Source organism: Hippoglossus hippoglossus, chromosome 13 (assembly GCF_009819705.1).
Source record: "Hippoglossus hippoglossus isolate fHipHip1 chromosome 13, fHipHip1.pri, whole genome shotgun sequence".
Classification (NCBI taxonomy): Eukaryota; Metazoa; Chordata; class Actinopteri; order Pleuronectiformes; family Pleuronectidae; genus Hippoglossus; species Hippoglossus hippoglossus.
In genome coordinates this window covers 12040483-12063496 of record NC_047163.1, presented here as the reverse complement: position 1 = coordinate 12063496, position 23014 = coordinate 12040483, and the positions used below count along the sequence as shown (strand labels likewise).

At 42.9% G+C, this 23014-nt stretch overlaps 2 protein-coding genes across 3 annotated transcripts in view; one reads left to right on the top strand and one right to left on the bottom strand.

Moving 5' to 3' along the window:
• Positions 1-10817, bottom strand: part of rsrc1 (arginine/serine-rich coiled-coil 1) — a 118737-nt gene extending 107920 nt beyond the window's left edge. Inside the window, exons 1-3 of the mRNA XM_034604542.1 lie at positions 10699-10817; positions 10010-10201; positions 6487-6609 (exon numbers count right to left, since the gene is read on the bottom strand). Coding sequence (XP_034460433.1) covers positions 6487-6609; positions 10010-10197 — 311 coding nt within the window. The 5' untranslated portion in view covers positions 10198-10201; positions 10699-10817. The remainder of the gene's footprint in view (positions 1-6486; positions 6610-10009; positions 10202-10698) is intronic.
• Positions 10818-13144: 2327 nt separating this feature from the next.
• On the top strand, positions 13145-21119 carry shox2 (short stature homeobox 2). Of its 2 annotated transcripts, none has more exons than XM_034604867.1 (5): positions 13145-13792; positions 15405-15613; positions 18270-18327; positions 18644-18732; positions 19578-21119. In XM_034604867.1, exons 1-5 carry the CDS (start codon positions 13537-13539, stop codon positions 19833-19835), a joined length of 870 nt encoding a protein of 289 aa, XP_034460758.1. In that variant the 5' UTR covers positions 13145-13536; the 3' UTR covers positions 19836-21119. The 2 variants fall into 2 exon arrangements, with proteins under 2 accessions (XP_034460758.1, XP_034460757.1); XM_034604866.1 differs by having other exon boundaries at positions 13146-13792; positions 19542-21119.
• Positions 21120-23014: the final 1895 nt, after the last annotated feature.

The following is a 23014-nucleotide window of genomic DNA, read 5'->3' as shown; positions in this document are numbered from 1 at the left end:
GGTTGATCAGGTAGGCCAACTAGAAAAAATAAGCAAGACTGAATATTACTTCATATGCCAACATTTCCTGCATAAAAGCTTTTATGAACAGAGTTACACAAAATTAAAGTAAATTATAATGATTTCCCTACATTTAAAACATTGACAATATTGTAATTACAGTATTAACTCACTTTACAACCATATTAATGCAGATGATGTTGTTTTCTATCAAACCTTTGAGCGTCACACACCCAAACATAAAAAAACAGTTTTTTTTAAATCCAGGGCTGTAACATATCAGACTTTGTGTGTCATCTCTCCCAGATGAGAGAGGGGGGGACAACTGTTTGATGTTAAACTAGTCCAGGTTTGGGACCGTCGGACGTGTGTGTGCAAGGACTGGTGCGCTGCCTTTTGTGAGGTGAATTCTGCACGTGTGTTTTTGTGTTTGTTACTCAGTGCAGACTCTACAGCTAGGTTGCTACCCAGGGGAGTGGGCTAGTGCGTTTTGAGCCTGCAGGATGGAGGGGTGCAGTGGAGGTGGGGGGGGTGGGGTGGGACCGGCTTGGCAGGAATGAGGGGTGAGGGGGGGGTTCCTCTGGCGGTAGAGGGGAACACTGCTTGCGGCGAGGCGGGGATGAAAGAGGCTGTCTGTGTCAGTCACTTATTCCTCCCTTTGGTAAATAAAGGTTTCTGACAACAAAGCCGAGCAGCGCTTGACTGGCCTTTACAGCGGATAAATAAAAAAGACAACAGAGAGAGAGTGAGAGAGAGAGAGTGAGAGAGAGAAAAAACACAACAACAACGCGTTCAGATCTCACGACTGGAAGCATGTTGATTTTATGGAGTAGAGAAGACACAGCTGAACTAAACCAGGTCATCTTTCAGTTTAAATCAACACTTTGTAAGTCAGTAATCGGGGGAAGAAGGAAGAAAGGGCTAAATGTCATCCTGCGGAAGGGGGGGAAGAAAAGATGGAATAACAGACAGCTGAAATACAGCCAGGAGCTGGCTCTTAAATTTCACTTTAGCACCAGTCTAGACTCACCTAAAACCACAGCAAAACTGCAATAACACTACGTGAGATAGTGCAGGAGAAAGAAGAGAAAGGACTTAAAGGTTGTTTGCATTCTTTCTCAACTTATTTTCTATCCATTAGTGCCATAATTCATGCCTTATGGTTCTCTCATATGGCAACATCTCAGCAGTTTGTTGAGGAAACCAGATTTTCACCTGTCATGTCCTCAAAACACACTCAGGCCTGTTTCCCTTATGAAGCCTGCGACACCCTAAACCACCTGCTACATCGCGCACACACATACTCTGAACTTTGTGAATTAATTTATGTTTCCCACCCTGCTACCTGACAGGGGAATTGCTGATCCAGGTGCAGTGAAAAAGCTGTGCGGCCACACTGCTCACCCGCAATAAACCCGCTGGTTTTCCTCACCCCACCTCTGTCCTCTTGCATTCAACTTACCCTACAGTCCTTTCCTCCCTATACAGTTGCTGACCTCAGCCCGTCCCACTCCCAAGCTGGATGACATTGTGCACGCTCTGTCTTGGTGCTACGTCAGATAAGCTATCTAGCAGATGTACGACACCTCATCTCACACAGTCGGAAAATTGCTGTATGAAACAAATACCAGGTCATCGCTCACCCCTGCACACACACAGATGCCTGGAGTCAGTGATCTCCAGTCCTGAGTGCAGAGCTTGTGGAGCTGTAACATCCAGAACACTGAGCTTCAGCAGCCACAGCCGTGGCAGGGTGGCAGAGCGGGTGGAGGAGAGTCACACAGCCAGACGCCTTTAAGTCAGCTATTAATGTACAAGGCATTGTACCTAGTTAAATGTCCTCTACCCAGGAACTGAAACTGGCTGCTCTGGGCACTGACCTTTACTCAATCCTGACCTCCGACCTCTCTGAAGGAGACAGGAGAATGTCCCTAAGGGGATCACTTAAGTGTCTCATTATCATTATTATTATTACATCCTATGTTTCATGTCAGCCTTAAAGGAATAGTTTGACATTTGGAAAATACACTTATTCCTTTCCTGATAATTGCTAATAGAAATGACTGATACCGCTCTAATATCTGTATAGTAAATATGAAGCTACCGCTGGCAGTCGAGCCGCTTAAAGTTAGCGTCGCTCTGTCAAAAGGTAACAAAAATCCACCTACCAGCACTTCTGAGGCCCCTTAATTGCTTCATATGTGTAAAAATAACAGTAGCAGTGTTCTGGGAAATTCCGTGCCAAAATGTTTCCGCAAAGGAACAACCCTTAAAAAGGTAAAACTAATCATTTAAAGCAGAAGGGCATTTTTTCTCAGCTAAAGGCCCCCAACAAAATAGAAAATATTCCAGGGTCCCGCTCATATACATCACTTGGAATAATATGAGAGACTTTTCTTTTTACACTCTTAGTGATGTCAGAAGAATAACACGAGAGAAATTTGTTAGACTATATGTTAGACATGTATCAAAACTATATTTCAACACTGAATACCCACATGTAATCATTTCGATGGATGAATCTGGAAACTTTTTTGCAGACCCCATTTGAGAACCACTGATTTAAAAGACGTGGCTTCAAGCACAACATCAACAGTAATTAGGTAAAGCTGGAAACTTATTTATAAACTTAAAGTGGAATTACAACTGACGACATAAACAATTACAACATAACATTCATGTTACCATTTTCACTTGTACTTGAGCATAATCCCATTTGATTAATATCGACAGATCTGTCTTGGCCAAAACCACGTCCCACCCACAGCTCTGACTGCCCCGGACTCATCCCGGCCTTCGTGGTTGAGATAATCCTGACTCTGGTCAGCTATCCTCACATGCTGTGTGGTGTGTTTAGCTTCCCATCAAGCCCTCTAGGGTTAAAGACGGATAATTAGAGGTCTCGTCTCGCTCTCCTCAGAGTCATGACAGCAACCCAGTGATGAAGGCGTTAGCCGGGGCTAAACACTGACGCTAGCACTCTGCCCTGCTAACTCAACACCACACCCGTGAAATATTAATGAGGAAAATGTAAGCGTTTGTGTGTAGCCTGCAGTATACGTTCGCTTATGTGTGGCGTGCGGACAGTGGGTTTAATGCTCCGCTGCTGCTCTTTGATGGGTCAAGTGGTGGATTTGTCGCACCTGCCAGTCGTCCGCCGTGTCTTCCACCAGTGCCTGTAAAGCAAACTGTTAAGTCAGTGAATGACTGACAGAATGACTGACTGAGCCACACACATTTAACCCCTGCTGTGGCTGCCCATAAAAGCCCAGCGCTACACCGCTCCGCCGAGCTCACCTAAAGACGTGCCTGTGATCCAACTGTGATGAGAGGCCGTGTCGTCTTTGTTGGACTGGGTATGCATCAGATCACTGTACGCTGCTGCCACCATGCTCCACTCTGCTCTCCCCCAGTGGACTAGGCCGTGACACACACACACACACACCTACCCACACTCACCATGAACATGTGCACATACATTCATTCAACCTCACACATTTTCTCTTTCACTCACACTCACTCACACACACACACACACACACACACACACACACACACACACACACACACACACACACACACACACACACACACACACACACACACACACACACACACACACACACACACACACACACACACACACACACACACACACGCCTGCTCACATCAAAGAGAATAAACATTAATGGCAAATAGGTAATCTGCTCCTCTTGTCTGTTTTACATTTCAGGGCAAGATTGACTGCCTCTGGGGGACCTGGCCCTTCTCTGATTGAGGGCAGGGGAAAAAAGGGCAAAGAGAGGAGAGATGGAGGAAGCAACGATAGATGGTAAACACATGATGGATCATTATTCTTATTTCATGCATCTTATTTTTTATTTAGATATGATAGATTGAAAATAAGGTAATAATATTCTAGCTTCGACTCACAATGGCCCTAATCTTCTAGCCTGCAATATTCTGATGCAGACGTTATTATTCTCCAATTCTTCTGAATAATTTCCCTCTTTCAAGCTGAACATTTTCTCTCTACCGACCCTCGCGTTTGTCTTTCCCCTTCATTTTGTTCTTTAAGGATCTTCTGCACTCCCTGTCCTGCACTAACTCAACTTATTCTCTCCTGACTTTTCCATTCTGTTGGAACTTCTCGTCCCCCCTCTCTCTCTCATCTGTGCACTCGGTTTCTTTTCTCCCCGTTCTTATTCTGATGGTGGTGCCGAGTTGGTGTGGCTGGGGTGGGGGTGGCAGGCAGCACCTCATATCCTATCTGCGTATCAATCATGAGGTCCTGTCCACTCAATCCTCCTATGATCCATCAGCCAGCCTCTCAGCCAGCTCGGGCAACCTCATCCACACTTACACTCTCACACAGACACAGACACACACAGACACACACACACACAGACACACACACACACACACACACACACACACACACACACACACACACACACACACACACACACACACACACACACACACACACACACACAACTGAGTGATGGCAGTCAGGGCACCTGTGCACACCAACCTGCTTTCATTCCAGTACTCCAGCGGGTGTAGAATATGCAGCATCCACCCACAAGAGAGCACAGTACAAGATTACAATACTGCAATTGCTCCCCGTGCTGCACACTGCAAAACTGAAAAATCGAAAAGCTTTTCATCACACAATTATATTAAGATTAATCATTAGCGCCATAAAATGTCACAAAACTCCGATGGCAATATTTTCAAATTGCTCTGGAACCCAAAGAGATTCAGCTTATTAATAAACGAGACAAATAAAAGCTGTTAATTTTCACTTCTGAGATGCCACGACAACAACGATTATTAAAATGTATTTGTGGTTATTATTCTGTTGATCAACTAACCAATTAGCTGAATAATCCTTTCAGTGCTTGTGCCATTTATTAGATGACAGCACAGAATTTCCCCTGGATTGTTCTAATGCTCAGACGGGAGTGCACATGTGGCCACAAACAGCTCAGTTTTGCAGACCCAAATTGCAGCTGCCATCACATAACTGCATAAATTTATCATCAGTGTCATCATTTGGTTCATCCCCACCTCCAACACCGCCTCCACCTTTTAAACACCCCACCGCACAAACCCTCCGCCAGCCCATCCCACCTGCTCCTCGCTTGCCGCTAAGCCGATTACGCAACACAACCCTGCTAATCACAGCGCATTGTTTGTAAACACCGATGTCATCGACTGCAGTTCTAAATCTCCCAAATCCCAACCACCTTTCATCTCACACCCACAACGGTAATGCCATTTCCGACTGATGCTTTAATCACCGCTGCCGCTGTGAGTGACTGCCACTGTACCGCAGAGAGTAGAGGGGGATTGTGTGAAAATATCTGTCAATAAATTGTTTCAGTGCAACAGTGAAATTTGTTGCTTGTTCTGAAGCCACAAAATGTTCAGTGAACATTAGATTAGAGAGTCGAAGTGTGGTGACACCATTAGCCACAATTGTGTCGGCACATCTCTGTTGCATCATCCTGTCACCTCTGTAATAAAAACATTCAAACACTTTTTTTCTCTTTGTGATTAAAATGATCTCTGCTCTAACCCGCAGCCACACACAAGTAAACAAAGGGCCTCGCTCATGCATATATTATGATAACCTTTTCTTCAATTGTGCGTCTGTGTGTGTTTCTAAGTGACTGTGAGTCCATGTGTGTGAGGGATTTAAAAACAGCAGTTTACTGGTTCATTAGCACCAGATTAGCTATGCTAATGACATGGACCACCACACAGAGAGACTTTGCCTTTATGTTCCTGAAAGCGATACTCGGCTGACTATGGCTGGGTGTGTGTGCGGTGCAGGTGTGTACACATTGGTCTTGTATGCATAAGTTAGTCTCTTGCTACATCAATAATAATCATAATTCAACATAGTGTGCGTGGGTAATGATGTTTTAATTGCATTAATGAGTGAGAGAAGAGCTGCTGCCAGAAGAGATTTGGGAAGGATTGGACTGGTGTTGCATGTGACCTGCTGTTTCATTAATACTCACACACCAAAAACCCATAGTCTGGGTTAACTCAAACATGAGTACGTGCAAACGCAAAATGTTAATCCAGAACTGAGATGTAAGTTTCCATGTGGCTCCTTCTGATGACATGAGACATAAATACAAAATGATGTTTGTTTATGCAACAGTAAACTTCCAAAATTCTTATTGCGGCTTTAATAAGAAAAGTCTGCAAAAAGCATGGCATATCCTGGCTTGTAATACAAACAGTGTTTCAAGTAGTATTGTCATTCCTTAATGACGCAGCCATCACTCTTTGCTCTTTTTCTTCACATATTTTACGCTTCATCTCAGAATATATTAAAAACATATCTTCAAAATAATGTTGAATACTATTGTAATCATTATTACTTGCTATTATTATCAAGAAATGCATGATTAAAAGGGTTCATTCCAACAAGGAGGAGAAAACAACATAGTAATGTGATGGCGTTACCTCTTGTCTCGGCTGCGGGACCTGTGCGGGCGGTGGCTCCTCCCTTTGTCTCTCCCTGCACTGCGACTCCTCCTCTTGCGAGAAGGGCTATGGGACGAGCTGCTGCTGGAACGCCGTCTTCTCCTGGAGCACACAGACAGAAACAGACAAACATAATTTCATGATTCTTAATCAAGTGGGATTCTTATCTATACCATTAAACATTATGTGGTCAGCAACAGCAAAACATGTTAATAGGTTCTGAAGATGCAGTGTGGTTACAGAAGACCTGAGGTTCCCAAAATTGCTGTCTGAGAAACTTTCCCATTCAAGTGAATGGGGATGTGTATACATTTATTATTAGTAATTATAATATTGCCATGTTCATTAGATTAAATTCTAGTTTGCTCTCAATAGAACAAACTTGCAAAACCAAAGTCAAGCTCTCGCCTTGTCAGCGCCCTCCTCATTCCATTGCTATGACTTTCCTCTAATACTCTGTTCATCCACCAGTTTAAGCAGCTCAGACGACAACTGGAATTCTTCCCTCTTCTCCGTAAGTCAACGCTGTATTTCTAATTTGTTGTGCTGTTCATTCAAGAGCAAATATGTCCTCACGTCCCGAACAACCTCACCTATCAGCAGTGCCGATGGCTACTTTGCATTAGTGAACACGTCTGTCTGTGGCCCAGAGCAGCAGAGCCACCCTACAGTTCCTCCACGGGGGCCCTTTGGAGCTCTGCTCTTTAATGTGGCTGCAGGTGTGTGTGTGTGCGTGTGTCTCTATGTGTGTGAGTGTGTGTGTGTCCGTGTCAGTATGTGTGTGTATGTGTGTGTGTGTGTGTGTGTGTGTGTGGTGTGTGTGTGTGTGGCATCAATTTTCAAAACACCACTCACACCGTGTTTCTATTGATATCATGTAGCAGGAGGTATTTATAGGGGTGAATGTGAATGCAGAAACCCCCGTTCTCTATTCAAACAGTTTGAGCAAAATTCATTATTTAAAATCTTTTCTTTTGTTTCACCCAAAATCTTTTTAGCATACACACACACAAAAAAAACCACATACTCGGTCCTATGGGAGTACTGCAAGATAGAAGAGAAGAAAAAGGAAAGCAAATAACACAGAGGCTGAACTATCAAACCGAATTTGTACCGCTTAGAGTAGCACAGCAAAGATCCATTAGTATGCTAAAGGATAGATCCCATGAGCGGGGCCTTATGAAATCATTTCCACAGCCCGCATAGATCCACTTCACACATTAAACAGAAGAAACACACAGTAGTGAGCTGAGGTTTTTTTGGAAGGTGGTGTTAACTCATAAATGTTCACAGAAGCTTGTGTAAATGTACTGTAATAAAACATAATGGCTCAAACACATGTGAGCGGGAGCTGGTTAACACAGAAGTCTTTCACATGAACTCACCTAACAAGCTGGATTTCATGTCTTCTCATATCTCTCACACATTTCCATGGACTCGACCACTCTCTTTGCGCTTACACGTTAAATATGTGGTCATTATGTCACTGGCCAAGAGCATAAGCACTCTTCTGTTTTTCTACATGTGAGGTCTCTCTACACCGTTTGTATGAATGCAGGTTGAAAATCCTGCACAGTGTCGAATTTCATATGAGCCTATTAAAGGAACTAGTCTCTCTCCCTCTCTCTCACTCACTGAGTGACACACACACACAAGGTCTTGGTTAATTGATCAAAACGTTTGGCTAATAGATGAGAGGCTGTGGTCCCAGGGTTTACATTGCCCACCCGGCCCCACCCTGTACAGACAGGCAATGACTTCCCATCAACAGTAATGGACCTTGACTGAGCTTCATAAATAATTACCATCAAGTGGCCTTGTCTGAACAGCTACACACAGCCAGTGGCAGGTACGGATGGATGGTGGATGGAAGAGCCCACGTCCAGCCACATAGCCACTTGAAAAGATGTGTGATTAGTATTGAGCCTCCCCTTTCCTCAGCAACTGCTATGTGTGATACCTTATTCACTGTGATACCTTATAAAAGGAGCTTATAAAACCAGTGGCACCTTGTAAAATGTGTATGTCCCAGCTTCGCTTTTCTATTTTATGTATCTTGAGAAAAACACATAAAAACAGCAAAGTCTAAATTTCTAGATATTCAAGATATAACTAACTTCCATACAATGACGACCATCTCACTTTGACTTGAGTGAGTTCTAGATATTTCAGCTGCAAAATATCCTCTCACGTAAAGACAAGACTCTTAGTGCCAGAGTCATTTCTTATGGTGCTCAATCATGTGGACTTTGTGGAAATTATGTGAGCAACTAAAATAGTTGAGGCTTGATTAAAATCCCAGTTAGATTTCATATCTAACTGATTTCATGTCTAAGCAAACTCCTCAGTTGGTGTTTGTTTTAAAAAGCATGGGGGTATTTCAGTGACCGCTGTTTTATGTAAATAGTTATCCTGAATAGGAGCAAAAACTATAAAACAGACTACAATCTTACTTGGGCAACAAATTCAAAATTAAAATCAAAAAACCTCCTTTTCACATATTGATATGTCACAATATGAAAAGCACATCAGTAAATGGTAGCTTTAAATGTTTCTTCTGTTTCAGTGTTGTGGTATTATTCATGCTGATTCACTGTCACACAGTTATCTATCTAACAGGACACTTGAGCAGAGCAGGGGCATAGGCCTTTCTCACAACTGACACTGAGACTTGTCAGAGCCAGAAAAGCACTCTTCAGCTTAAGTTCCCCAGTAAGACGTTACCATGTGATGGTCATGTAGCATTCAAAATTAGAGAACCCTGAAAGTGAAGTAGCTAAATGGAATTCAGCCATTATTTATTCTATTATTTACACTTGTGCTTTTCCTCCTGTGACATGTTCTGTGGGGCATATTTGTTCTGACAAAGGCCTATTATTCATGTAACATCACGACACCTCAGACTGTCTGCTAACAAAAAGGCATATCAGTAAAACTATACTGATACCCTTTAACATGTATATTGACCTATTATTGGGTAGAGATTTGTATAAATGTTCCAGTGTTAGCTCAGAAGCTGTGTGTGATCTGTAGTCCTTGGTCAGATGTTATGAAGTTACCCTAAAAACAAGTTATTGAGATTAATGATAGAAGCCTACACTGAGACAGTAAGTAAGATGGTGAGAACTCAACTATAGCTTTGTAACTTCAAATAAGGAATAAATACATCATAGTCCTAAAAGTTCTGTTGCACTAACTGCAAAGTTAGAGTGTTGGTCTCAACAAGGGACCAATAATTAACCATAAAAACAGTTGTTAAAGAAATTTGATAACAATTATTGCACGGACAGTTTTGTAACCACAGAAAAAATTTAAAGTAAGAGTTAGGAAACTTATAACTTTAGAATCCACCAATGAAACGTGGTGACTCTTTCCTCTACAACAAGCCAGTGCTCCAGCAGATCACAAACCCAGTCTGTCTCATTCAAGGACAGTCACCTACTCACAGTGCTCACCCCTGCCACCTCCACGTAGGAAAGACGAGCCTTCTGTGTACTCTCACCTTCTGTCTCTGTCCTTGTCTCTGGAGCGAGACCGGCTCCGTCGACTGGACCTGCGAGCCTTGCCGCTGGTCACCTTGCTGTCGGAGGATGAGGACGAAGAGGAGGAAGAGGAGGATGAACGACGTCGCTGCTTTTTCTTCTTCTTGCTGCGACTGTCATCCTCACTGTCGGAGGTGCGACGGCCCATGATGCTGGTTGACAGAAACACACACGAATAGGGTTAATGAGACACTATATCTCTGGGTTTGAGACAAAGGTAAAACAAAGAGTATCATGTGAACACAAAACAATTGTACAAAGCCAACAGCACATGCCTCTACACCCCCATATTCAAAATACTACACTGGGGAGCTAGCTAATGCAACATGTAGCTTAGCTTATCGGCTACACATAGGGCAGTAACAGTTGTGTGTCTTAAGGCACAACAACAGCTACAACAACGCTGCTGCCTCGTGTGTTGTCAATATAAAGGAGGTAAATACAAAGCAGCGTGTTTCTGTGGAGGCTAGCTAGCAGGCTAACTGCGCTAACTCCACTAACGTCTAGCTTCAGCTCTCGTTTTCACTGGGACGTTCTAGCTGTTCGACCGTAAACACGCATCACGTTGTCGTAGATAAACGTTGCGTGAAAGACGAAAAGAGGAGGAAAAGAGGAGAAGTCGCCTGTGAATGAAAATCCCGCTTCTCACCTTTAAATCGCAGCGAAGCTCCACAACTCAAACATGCACTGCCCTGCGAGACGCTGCTAGTGGAACCGGAGGGCATCGATGGAGAGCAGACATCGAAGGAGAATCCCACACAGAGCAATCGATCGATCTCATCGGTGCTGAGTTAGTTTTCATGAATGAAAAAAATAATAAAGTTTTTAAAGCATAATCAAGTTTCAAAATAATACCATTGTGGATTCATATACTTCCAATGAACCTACAGCTAAATATTGTATTTCTACAATTGCAGGTTAGATGTAGGTTAGTTGAGGAAAAGAGAAATAAAAGTCAAAATTGGAGATATTTTGAAAAAATAAAAATCTGAAAAAATATATTTGACATTGACCCACATCGTTTTCATAAATCCAGAAACAATGAGTAGGCTAAATTAGAATAAAGCAACAACAAATCCTCTCGTATTAATTTTAAATGCGGTTATTCTCTGATCTCATCATCTCCTGCAGTCAATTGGAAATATTCCAAATGAATACGCTCATAATAATAATATTTATTCTCTTCCATTAAAAGTGTGGGCTGCTCATATTTCGTTTGGATCCGACAATACCCACCCACCACAAGCAACAACACCAGGAACTGAGGGTTGGAACTTGCCTGTGATGATTTGCATGAGGTTATAATTCTCGTATAATACATTATTTATTTATTATTATTTTAGGCTCCACGCACAGAGCTGCGAGGGCATCTAGACACATCCTCAACAAAGTGGGATAATTAATAACTTCATGAAATTAAAAAAAACACACACACACATAGAAGGTAAGCGGAGGTGAAAGGACCAGTTGAACTGTTGCGAGTAAATGAATCGATAACGCGAGTATTACAGATGGCTGAAGAGAATAAAGGTTTTAATGGGGCTCGATGGGGAATTCGTCCTGCTTTTAAGGATGCAGCAGGAATAATAGTAATTAATGCCTAAGGTTGGAGCTGAAACGTGGTAAATATTTAATTAGGGGGAATTGTTGGAGCGCTTGTGTGGAATTAGGGTTTTACATAGATTATCAATAAACACGCTTAATTTTGCATCAGATTCATCCCGACGTTTTTAAAATCCCGCTGTATCCGGTTACATCCCTGGATATTATATACGTTACCTCCTCTTACTCTTTAATTGCTGCCTCTCTCTCTCTCCCTCTCTTCCTCTCTGACTCTCTCCGCTGCATTCACTTACACCTTCGCCGCACGTGCAGCCATTGTTTATTTATTCTGGCAAATAACTTGCGATCATTTCAGCGGCAGGAAAAAAACAAACCCAGCGTTAATTAGTGAGCCCAATGGCGATGGCATCGCGAGAGGCAGCGTGTAATTAAACGTTTAGCTGCTATTTAACATCCTAATGGCGTAAAGAAGAAGAGGAAGAAAAAAAGTCCACTGAGAATTAATATTAAGCGATATAGTCTCACTAATGATGACAATTTAAAATACATAATTTGCTGATTAGAAACATAAACCGACGCACTGAATAATTTGTTTCACTGGGTTCACAAAATGTATTAATTTTAATACATTTTAATAGCCGGATGTGCATGCCCCATATTATTAGTATAACTATTATTATTGTTATTTTTATGGTTGTTTTTGCTGTTATTATTATTCATAATAATGCTGATCCTAATAATAATAGCAATAATAATAATAATAGCAATAATAATAATAATTTTGATTATTATAAATTTTGTTATCATTCGAATGCAAAATGTAGTTAGTGCTCCATTCTTATTTATTGTATGCATATTTTTATTATATTATTGGATTTTATTTATAATATTTTGCATTGAAATTACGTTTTAAATAAAAATGAAACTAAAAATCTGCCTAAATTTACCATGGGCCTAAAGCCATGTGTATACTGTATATCAGTGCAACTGGTGAAGCCAAATACTCAGTCGAGCCTCCTCACTCTCTGAGAAAAGCTCTCTGTGCGTGCACGTCGCCGCTGCACGCTCCTCTCTGCATCCCAGCTGGTCCGCTTTTTACCTCTTTTCTCTCCATGTCATCGCTGTCTTTATCCCCCCCCTCCATCCCATCCCATCCCACCATCACCACAGATCAGAGGGAGACAGAGTGAGGAAGGACTCCTCATCCATGTGCTTCCCTCTCTCTTGTCATTTTCAGGGTCTTTTTAAGCCACACCCCTGCAGAGAGAGAGGGAGGAAGAGAGATGGAGGGAGAGAGAGAGAGAGAGAGGGACATCCTCATCTCCCGAGTGTTTAAAAAACTAACTCAGGACAATAGCAGCGAATGAGCGCTTAATTAAATTAATTAGTCCATCTTGTCAATCTCGGATTAATGGCCAATAGCGACGGTGCTGCTTAATGATTTTTTTTTTTCTAAAACTCCTCTTTCTCTCTCTCTCTCTCTCCCATATCAGTGAAGGAGGGAGGGAGGGAGGGAGGGGAGAGAGGGAGGTGGGTGGGGGGGCTCATCCCGGCATCCTGAGGGGAGGTAATTTGCACGGATCAAGGGGGCAAGGCGCCGCAAAGTATAAATACTGTGACTTCAATAGAGGATCACCAGCAGGTTCCCAACTCCGCAACCAAAGGAGGAGGAATTGGCTGAGAAGACACATCGTTAGAGCTTCTATATAAATATATATGTTGTGTTTTTTTTTATTTAAACCAGAGTTGGCAGCATCACCTCGTATCGTTTTCAATGGGTCGACTTTAAAACGAGCCCCACCATTGATGTCTCTAAGCGGCCGTGGAGCAGAAGGGATCGAGTGCATGAGTGTGTGTGGTGGTGTGTGATTTTTTTTTTTTCCTCCTCCTCTTCTTCCTCTTCTTCCTCCGGTGAAGGAGAGTGATGGAAGAGCTCACCGCTTTCGTTTCGAAGTCCTTCGATCAGAAAGTGAAGGAGAAGAAGGAAGTGATCACCTACCGGGAGGTTTTAGAGACCGGCTCGACGCGAGCGCCGGGCAGGGAGCCTTTATCCGCGGAGCCCGGCAGCCGAGAGGAGGCAGCCGCCGTCACCAGGAACGTCGCGCTCTCGCCGGGCAGGGACACGGACATGCTCGGCCCGGAGAGGATTAGGGACGCCGGGAGCCCCAAACTCATTGACGGTAGGCGGCTGCATGTGTGGCTGTTGTGCGTCCGTGAAGGAGTTCTCGTGAGAGGGGAGGGAGTCTGTAGAGTGATCGAACATCATGTACTCAGCATAGGAACGATTTTATCCACGAAAACACACTTAAAACATGTGATCCTTTACTCTGATCACTGCAGATTTTAGCGTGGGTCTCCATGAAGTTACAGCTTGGTCACTGGAGGAGAATTAACTCGTGAACTGTTGCTTTTCTCTTATCGTGCACAGTTAAAATCGCCTTTTTCCAGCTCATAATATTCTCCATTTCAATCACAAGCCTGCGGCTCGCTTCTGTCTTGCTGTTGTGCATTTTTAAAAACTTTCAAATCATAGATTCAGAGCTTTAGAAAAGACTCTTTATATGCACATACTATAATAAGGCCTCCTGGTGAAAGAATAAGTTTTATTCTATGATATAACAAGACCTAAATTCAGTGTTTACACGTCCAATACATTTTTATCACAAGCAGGCTATAGGTGCAATTGTGGCTCTTGATCTGAAAAACCCTGCAATTTCCCGATTGATTATAGTTTATCTTTATTGATTATGAGAGACCCAGACTCATATATATTTATCTCATATATTATATACACGAAAGGCTTTAATTTCACCGAGTACACACACAGATGTCTGTTCTCAGGTGTGGGAGCAGCTCAGGTGCGACAGGAGGCTTGATCACAAATCTGATATATCAAATCGAAACAATAGATGAAAAAAATAGTTTCCCTAAATTATGTATTGTTTGTCTTTATCGCCCATTGCAAAACGTAGATAATAATAAATAATCAAAATAGAGACAGTATAAAATTATACTTAAGATATATTAAGTGTTTTTGTGATTAATGCTTCCAAATAAATCAGATTCCATGGGATTTAGTTTCACGTTTGAAGAGTCAGTTGTTATGAAAGCTGGACAATATGTGACAGCACACTGGGAACAGGGTTTATCGACAGGGTTTATCTAAGAGTTGAGTTGGATGGCTTGTAAAAAAATAATCTGACATCTGTTCGTCATGGGCATCGTGGTTAAAAGCGGGACTGCGACAAGCGTGTATCAGACATCCAACAGTGGGCACAGCGTTGCATATTTATAAGCAGTTAATAATTAAAGAGCTTTATGTAGCTCTACAAAACATCCGAGGTCTGATAGCTGTGTGATATCTGATGGCTGAGAGGGCATGCTTCTTTCTTTCTTTCTTTCTTTCTTTCTTTCTTTCTTTCTTTCTTTCTGTCTTTCTTTCTGTGTTTCTTATCCATAAACGATTATGTTAAGAGCTTTTATTCAATAAGTGTGGGTGGATAAACATTGCTTGCTATATTGTGTTGCCTCTATCTAATTGCAATAAGTCGCCGGTTTGGTGCATGTGTATTATGATGAAGAACAACCATGTTTTTTTAGTATAAGCTATAAAACACATAGTATAGATGCAGCCTAATTTCCGTGAGGCCTATTTGTCTGAGGAGCAAACTCGTATTGAAATATGACATAAACCTAAACATGTGACCATGGAGGCCAAGGATGACCGCAGACATGGAGGTCAAGGTGCAGCCGATGTTGATGTCCTCCCCCTCCTCCGTCTCTTCTCGTCAGGCACCACGGATGTGAAGGAGAGGAAGGAGGACTCGAAGCCCATCGAGGACGAGGCACAGACTAAAATCAAACAGAGGAGAAGTCGGACTAACTTCACGTTAGAGCAGCTCAACGAGCTGGAGCGGCTCTTCGACGAGACCCACTACCCGGACGCCTTCATGCGGGAGGAGCTGAGCCAGCGACTGGGACTGTCGGAGGCCCGAGTACAGGTAGGACCAGTGCATATATTCAACTGTAAATAATGTAAAAAATAGAAAGGAAAAAAAGAAAACACAATAATGAAAGAAATTTATAAAATAGCAATAATAATAGCAATAGTTCCAGGCAGCATTTGAGACTTTGTTTCAATGACACTGACCCCATTTTAAATATGAAAGTACAAGACATCATACCCTGAATTATAATCAAAAATTTATAATAATAATAATTATTATTATCTTCAACAACACAATATCATGGTAGAAATTGTAAATATTTCCCCCAAAAAAGGATTAGCCTAAAGGGTGAGCCATGTGCTTATACAAATATAAAGTAATTATAACTATTGTAAATCAAACTAAAACAATAGTAATAATAATACTACTAATAATAATAATTATTATTATTATTTTATTTTGGAGGAACCAATAAGAAATTACTTCATGACGCCCACGTGTCCACCATATTGTTCTTCTTAAACATAAAAACGGTTTGGAGAAGAAATCAATTAGTTTTTGTTATATGGATGATTTTTGTGCACAGACACACACTTGCTTTACAGTGTGGACCTGAAAATGTGAGGTGGTGGTGGTCAAGTTAGGCACAATCAGTTTTTTTTAAAACAATTTCAAAATGTTATCATCTCATCATTATTGTTTTATTGATTAGAAAATATTTTCTCTCGCATGTTTTGGCTGCTTAATTTGCATCAGTTCTCTCAATGAGGCCTCGCTTTGCATCACGAGACTCGATCTAATCTTCATCGTCCAAATCAGGCGAAACAAACGAGCCTTCACATATTTGCCTTCGGTTTTTTGGGGGGGTTTTGCGTGTATGTTACCGAGCGAGGCCCTGCATGTTTGTCAGAGCTGCTGCTGTCGTTTTTCATGGGGACCCACCATCTGCGCAGAAACCCAGTAAGACTTCAGCCAGTCAGGGGAGGGGGGTGAGAGGGGAGGGGGTTTCAGATATGTCTTGTGTAAAGGGAGCAGTGAAGGGGAGGAGGGAGGGGGGGGCATGAACATATAGACAACTCTTCTCATCTGATTTATCAAACACGAAAAAAGAAAAACCTCTGTAATATCTTATTCCAGACTCCCCCCTTTGTATCCTGTATGTGCCCCGGCTCAGGGGAGTTTACTGGGCATTTGTCTCCATGTTGAATATGACAAAAAAGAAATCATAAAAAATGGGCCTAGCAGATCCTAAACTTACCCCCCCTCCCCACACAACTAAAGTTAAAGCCAGCTTTTTCGCAGGGCTCCCCCGGCCTGAACTGGAATCTCACCAATAAGGCGCATTGTGTCCCGAACAAGGAGCCACAGCTCGGGGATTTACATAAATTATGTATTATTTTCTACCCAAATCAAGAACAGATCTCTCCCTCTTCCCCTCTCTGTCTCCCTCTCTTCTATTAACGTATTCTATATTTCTTTTTTTTACCAGTTGCATGGACCACACATTTATGTCTTTATCCTCTTTAGAAATTCATACCTCGATCAATATCAGCAGTTTGCTTCTCTTTTTTTTTAATCATCGCAATGAATTAACCTGAAGCGTGCACGAGGACTTCCGATTGACACACACACACACACACACACGCACACACACACACACACACACACACACACACACACACACACACACACACACACACACACACACACACACACGCCATGTTGGTCAATACGAAGCCATGCTGACAGCCAAATCAATATGATATTTCAATCATGCTCTCGCTGTATATTATGTGAGGGGAGATTGCAGAGTGACACGTTGTATTGTGGGCTAATTTGGCTTTGTGTGTGGAGATACAAAGCAGATTATCATAGTAATAAATCGTTTAATCTGTGTTCCAAGGCTTTTTTTTTACTCCCCCTCTGAAATCGTTGGTGGATTTCAGCAGAAGGAAAAAAGAGAGAGTGAGATGTCTTTGAAGCGTTTCTGTGTTTTCTTCTTCTTTTTGTGCGTGTTATGGCGGTGATTAGACAAATCTGCGAGGCATTTTTAAGCGTTTCTCTCTGACACGGGTTTCTCTGCAGATAAGGGTAATTAATTTCAGCGGTCATTTAATGAGAGGGAGATGAGGGGGGGGGAGAGAGATGGAGATGCTCTCAGATCGCAGCTCGCTCTGATGTCCCCAAAACTGTAACAGCATCGCTGCTATTCGATATCTGAGGGTCCGGGGAGATAGGGGAGGGGGGGACACACACACACACACACACACACACACACACACACGCGCACACACACGCGCACACACACACACACACACACACACACACACACACACTCATCTGTATAGGAAGATGAAACCAACCGTCCACAAGGTTATTTATTATGGTGCAAAACCCCTGCACACTCCCAACAAGGGTCTCTCTCTATGCACCTAAGATTTTTTAAATATCCAATTTCTTCCCATTCTTGCACCACTGTTTCGGGCTCTCTGCTCCTTTTCTCCCTCTTCCCCTCCCCTCTCTCTCTCTCGTTGTAGGGCTAAATGTAATAATTAAAATCCGGGGTTAAGCAGTGTCATTAATATTTCAGCGCTCCCCGGGGATATTGTTTTTCTGCGGTTGTTGTCACTTTTGAGAGGAATTACACGTGGCCTCACAAGCAGCTGCCAATCAGTATATATAGGCCTCTAATTAATTTGTGTCCCTGCAGGTTTGGTTCCAGAACAGAAGAGCGAAATGCAGAAAGCAGGAGAATCAGCTACATAAAGGTATGTTGTTGTTTTCTTTCTTTTAATCCATGCATGCTCCAGAAAAGACACTACTGCAGACTTCCATTCTATTTTATTTCATTACAAGGCAACTGCATGCGCAACAATCCGCACCTTTACGCACGAGTTTCATTTCCCAGCGAATTGTGCCATCAGAAGATTTTCTCTTAGAGTGTTTATCTGTTAAAGTTTACTCATCAGCTCCCTGCTTATTGTTGTGCAGCCCCACGTTTTTTTCCTCAATTTTTCTGTGGGTTTGCATATTTCCCCCCCACTCGCAATTAAGGCATGCCTGTCGTCTGTGCTTTTCTTGCAGGAGTGCTGATTGGAGCAGCGAGTCAGTTCGAAGCTTGTCGTGTAGCGCCATATGTCAACGTGGGGGCTTTACGGATGCCATTCCAACAGGCAAGTTACTTTGAAGCATCTAGTCTTAAAAAGCAAACCAATCCCCGGACTGCTGTCTTGGCACGGGCTCTGCCCGAGTGCTATGCAGAGACTCCAGTCCCAATGAAGGGGGTAACCAGACTCTTATTACCACACTGACAAAAAATAAAATCACTGTGCCAGGTCCCTCTATTGTTTTATGGACCACTTAGTTTACTGGGGCAAACAAACATTTTAACAGGCCTTTATTCTCTCTAAAGGAGGGATAGATAGACGGATAGTTAGGAGGCAGTGGTCTAACAAAGACCAGGATATCCTCAATGTTTCCTAACCACAAACCAAATTTAGGTTTTTGTCCAATATACGTGCATCAGTGATGGGAGTGACTGGTTTTTTGATAAAGCTTAAACTTCAGCCTCAGTATGTGGATGGTGGTGAGATTCTAGACAGAATTGTAAAATGAGTTTTATTACATGCTACATTTAACTTAGTCCAGGCCTCACCTTTAGCACCGCTGGCCTGGTTTGGGTGTATTATCTTGTGTAGAAGGCCCAGGACGCCCCGAGGCACTGAAGCTTTGAACTGATTTGATTAGATTTCATGTTATTGATGTTCAAATAAATAAACTCTCAAGTTGACCTTCAATTCACAAGAGTTGCACCAGTCAACACTCAGGGGCCGAATGATGGCCCGTAGCACGCGCACTCCACACAGCTGAGTCACATGTGCACCAGTCACACACAAGTCAAATGAGCCTTCACGCATCCCGCTGCAAAGTTAACGCATGTTCTCCCCCTTCTCTCCCCCTATCCGTGCGTCCCGTCCCGTAGGATAGTCATTGCAACGTGCCGCCCTTCTCCTTTCAGGTGCAGGCGCAGCTGCAGCTGGACAGCGCCGTGGCCCACGCGCAGCACCACCTGCACTCTCACCTGGCGGCGCACGCGCCCTACATGATGTTCCCCGCGCCGCCGTTCGGCCTGCCGCTGGCGACGCTCGCGGCCGAGTCCGCGTCCGCCGCGTCGGTCGTGGCCGCCGCCGCCGCCGCCAAGAACACCAGCAAGAACTCGAGCATCGCGGACCTGCGGCTGAAGGCCAAGAAGCACGCGGCCGCGCTGGGACTGTGACGCCGCGGGGAGGCTACGCGCGGACACGGGGCGTGCGCGCGCTGGCCGTCAAGTCCCCGAGAAGGAACGAACGCTCGCAGAGTGACGCAACCCGAGGAAAAGAATTATCCATGGACGCTATTTATGTTTCCTTTTTTTTCAAATGAAGGACGATGAGTTGTATAAAAAAAATTATAGGCTATTTATGTGATAAAGAAAAAGAGACTGTTGATAGCCTACACAGACGTGATTTCTGGACACGAGAAAAAGAAAGAAAAAGTGGCGGCAGGGATGGAGGGATGGAGAGATGGAGGGATGGAGAGCCCCCCGCAGCGGGACACCCTGAGGAAGAGGAGGAGGAGGAAGAGGATGCAGCTGGGACGCTCCACACTTTGCCAAAACCATGAGGCGCACCATCCTGCAGCTGTTCTTGTTCCGTTTCAATATGATGATATTATTATTATTGTTCTGATTTTAATTTTGAACTTATATAGAGGCTGGCCTCGTTATATTTCAACAACCACAAACAAAAACACTTTCTCTGTGGACCGACAGAGCGGGAATTCTCGGACAAAAGCAGAGGAGACGAGGAAAAAGAAAAGAGAGACAATAATAATGATCGAAGTGTTTCTGGTCCAAATTCAGAAATGGCCTCAGCAGTGTTTGCATGGATGATGTGATGTGAGCCCCCCCCCCCCCCCCCTCTCTACCCCCCTCCTCTCTCTTGAATGTCTGGGCCTGTATGTTTGACCTTGTGTGGACCTCCTCTGGTGTAAAAGGTGAAACTGGGCGACACCGGCCACTAATGTGAGATTATAATATATGTGTCAGGCTCTGCTGAACTTTCAGTGTCCATATTTAAGGTGGCGATGTGCTCCCTCCTTCTAAAGGAGGGTGCTATGTCATGAACACCACCTTTACAACACAGTCAACAAACGAACAAACACGAGGACTGGACCGGTACGGGCACGTGATGTAAAATATGTTTATACACAAAAAAAAACCATGCATTATTTTTTATGATTTCGTGGCTTTATGGATGCCTTGTGGGGAAGTTGTTCATTTTGTATTTTACTTTATTTCCGTGTATTAAAAAAATCACGTGCTTTCTGTATGTAATTTTGATGTTTTTATAACAGTGGAAGTGAAATTAACCTGAGGCACGGGTTTCTAAAAAAAAATGAAGGAAAAAAAAGAAGAGTATTCATGAGAATGTTTTACTTTTTTCCATCACATGTGAAACGTGAATCCACCGAAACAAAAATGTTCTTTCGTTCCTAAATAAATTAACTAAAGTTTCTTTAACGACTTGACATTATTCTTACAATTTTAATTGGCCTTTATCACATTATTATTATTATTATAATTATTATTATTGTTATTATTATGGGCGCTAAACCTTTGAGGGCACTAGATTTTTAATAATTCATGCCTGTAGCTGTAGGTCTTTTGATAACGTCACAGTTGTGACAGGCCCGTTTAGTCAGGAACATGGTGTCTGTTGCTGCCGCCATGTTTAAACCATGCATTATTCATAGTTTGGTTATGGAGTGTTTGGAGTGGAGGACTGGTTATTTCCAGTAGAAGCAAAAAAAAAAAAAAAAGGAAAGTCAGATAAAGAATGAAAAAGGACGGGGATCGTTCAGTGACTCAAAGTTTTGCAGCATTGATGCAGACATTTTTTAAAATTTTTTTTAAAAATAACATGATACTCATTCAGATTTGAAACGACTGTGTTGTTCTTGCAGTAATTACATCCTGCTGGACCCTTGAGATAATCCCCAACGGCCTAATAATTATAAGGAACAAAGATGCTTTTAAATGTAATAATATCCACTGTTTGTTTCTTAAATGCATCAATAATGCATTCTACAACTCGCCATACTTAAGGAGCATTTAGGATTTGATGACAAATTTGAATAAGAAACAAATGTTTAAGAAATAAACATTTTGACATAAAGTAAAATATAGGTTAATGGTATTCAGTGGAATTCCACTTGTGAAAACTCATGTCTCGCTTGGCCTCGTGCCCATCTCAGAATGCAAACTGTGCGCCGTGACCATGGTTATGGCCTGAAGTTTAGCGCATGGAAACATATACATGCTCACAAAGTAAAACAAAACCAAGGTCTTTGTGTGCAAAGAGGGAGAAAAAAAACAGATTTATCATCGCCTGCCTCACTTGACTTACAAATTTGCCCGATTCATTTCCTGACATCTTAACCGCCTCTTATTGAACATTTAATAAACACCCGACACGGGAGCCTGTAATTATAGGAATCCAGATCGCGTTATCCTTCCGATATCTCCACACAAAACACAATGTCTTTAGCTATTAATTAATACCGGTCTCACAGAGTCTGCACATGGAGTCTGCACAGTGTTTGTGGAGCTCGACGTTCGGGGCAGGACAGACGCCAAAACTATTGAATTATTGATCGGGAGCCTCGCCAGTAATGGAGGAGACGGAACTGGGAAACTGCTGAGTCGGGAGCGCGCACCGCTGTCGTGCGATGTACCAGGAAAGCTGGGGTCGCGGGGTCGCGCATTGTCCTGTGACTGTCCCCCGTTATGAAAAACTTTGTAGTGTGTGTGTGTGTGTGTGCCACTCCTATTGGAGAGGTTAAATTCATTATGTCAGATTAAATATATTATTCACTGCAGATTAAATCATTTAATGTAGAGAAGTTTTTCCTCAGGCATCTCATTTTGTTTCAAGACCTGAAAAATTCTCCTTCAGAATTAAAAAAGAGCAGCGATTCAAAGGTTAAGGAAAACATATTAGCGATATGAGACTGAAAAAAAATGCCATAAACCACAAGTGTCACTGGACTCATTATTGAGTACACCACAAGGACGTTCCTGTACATTTTAATGAAAACTACAACAGTGAATTTGTGAAGGGATCATTAATTTCCAGTAATATTCAGCATCACCCGCAGGACTCATCATCAGCCGGAATGGCGCCTGTGCATTCACACTCATCCTCCCTGCACACCTCCTCAGTCCAAAGTCTTGTGTGTGTGACTTGTATGTGAACTGTGTCTGTGGCGGTGGAGTTGTCCGGCAGCTATCAGCATGTCCTGCCTGAGGTGCAGATGCTGGGGGTGGTGGGGGCTCCGCTCAGAAGGGGCCCAAGAGACAATGAGACGGGGACACACAAGTGTTCTTCTGATTAGACAGGGAGACGACCAGCGCCC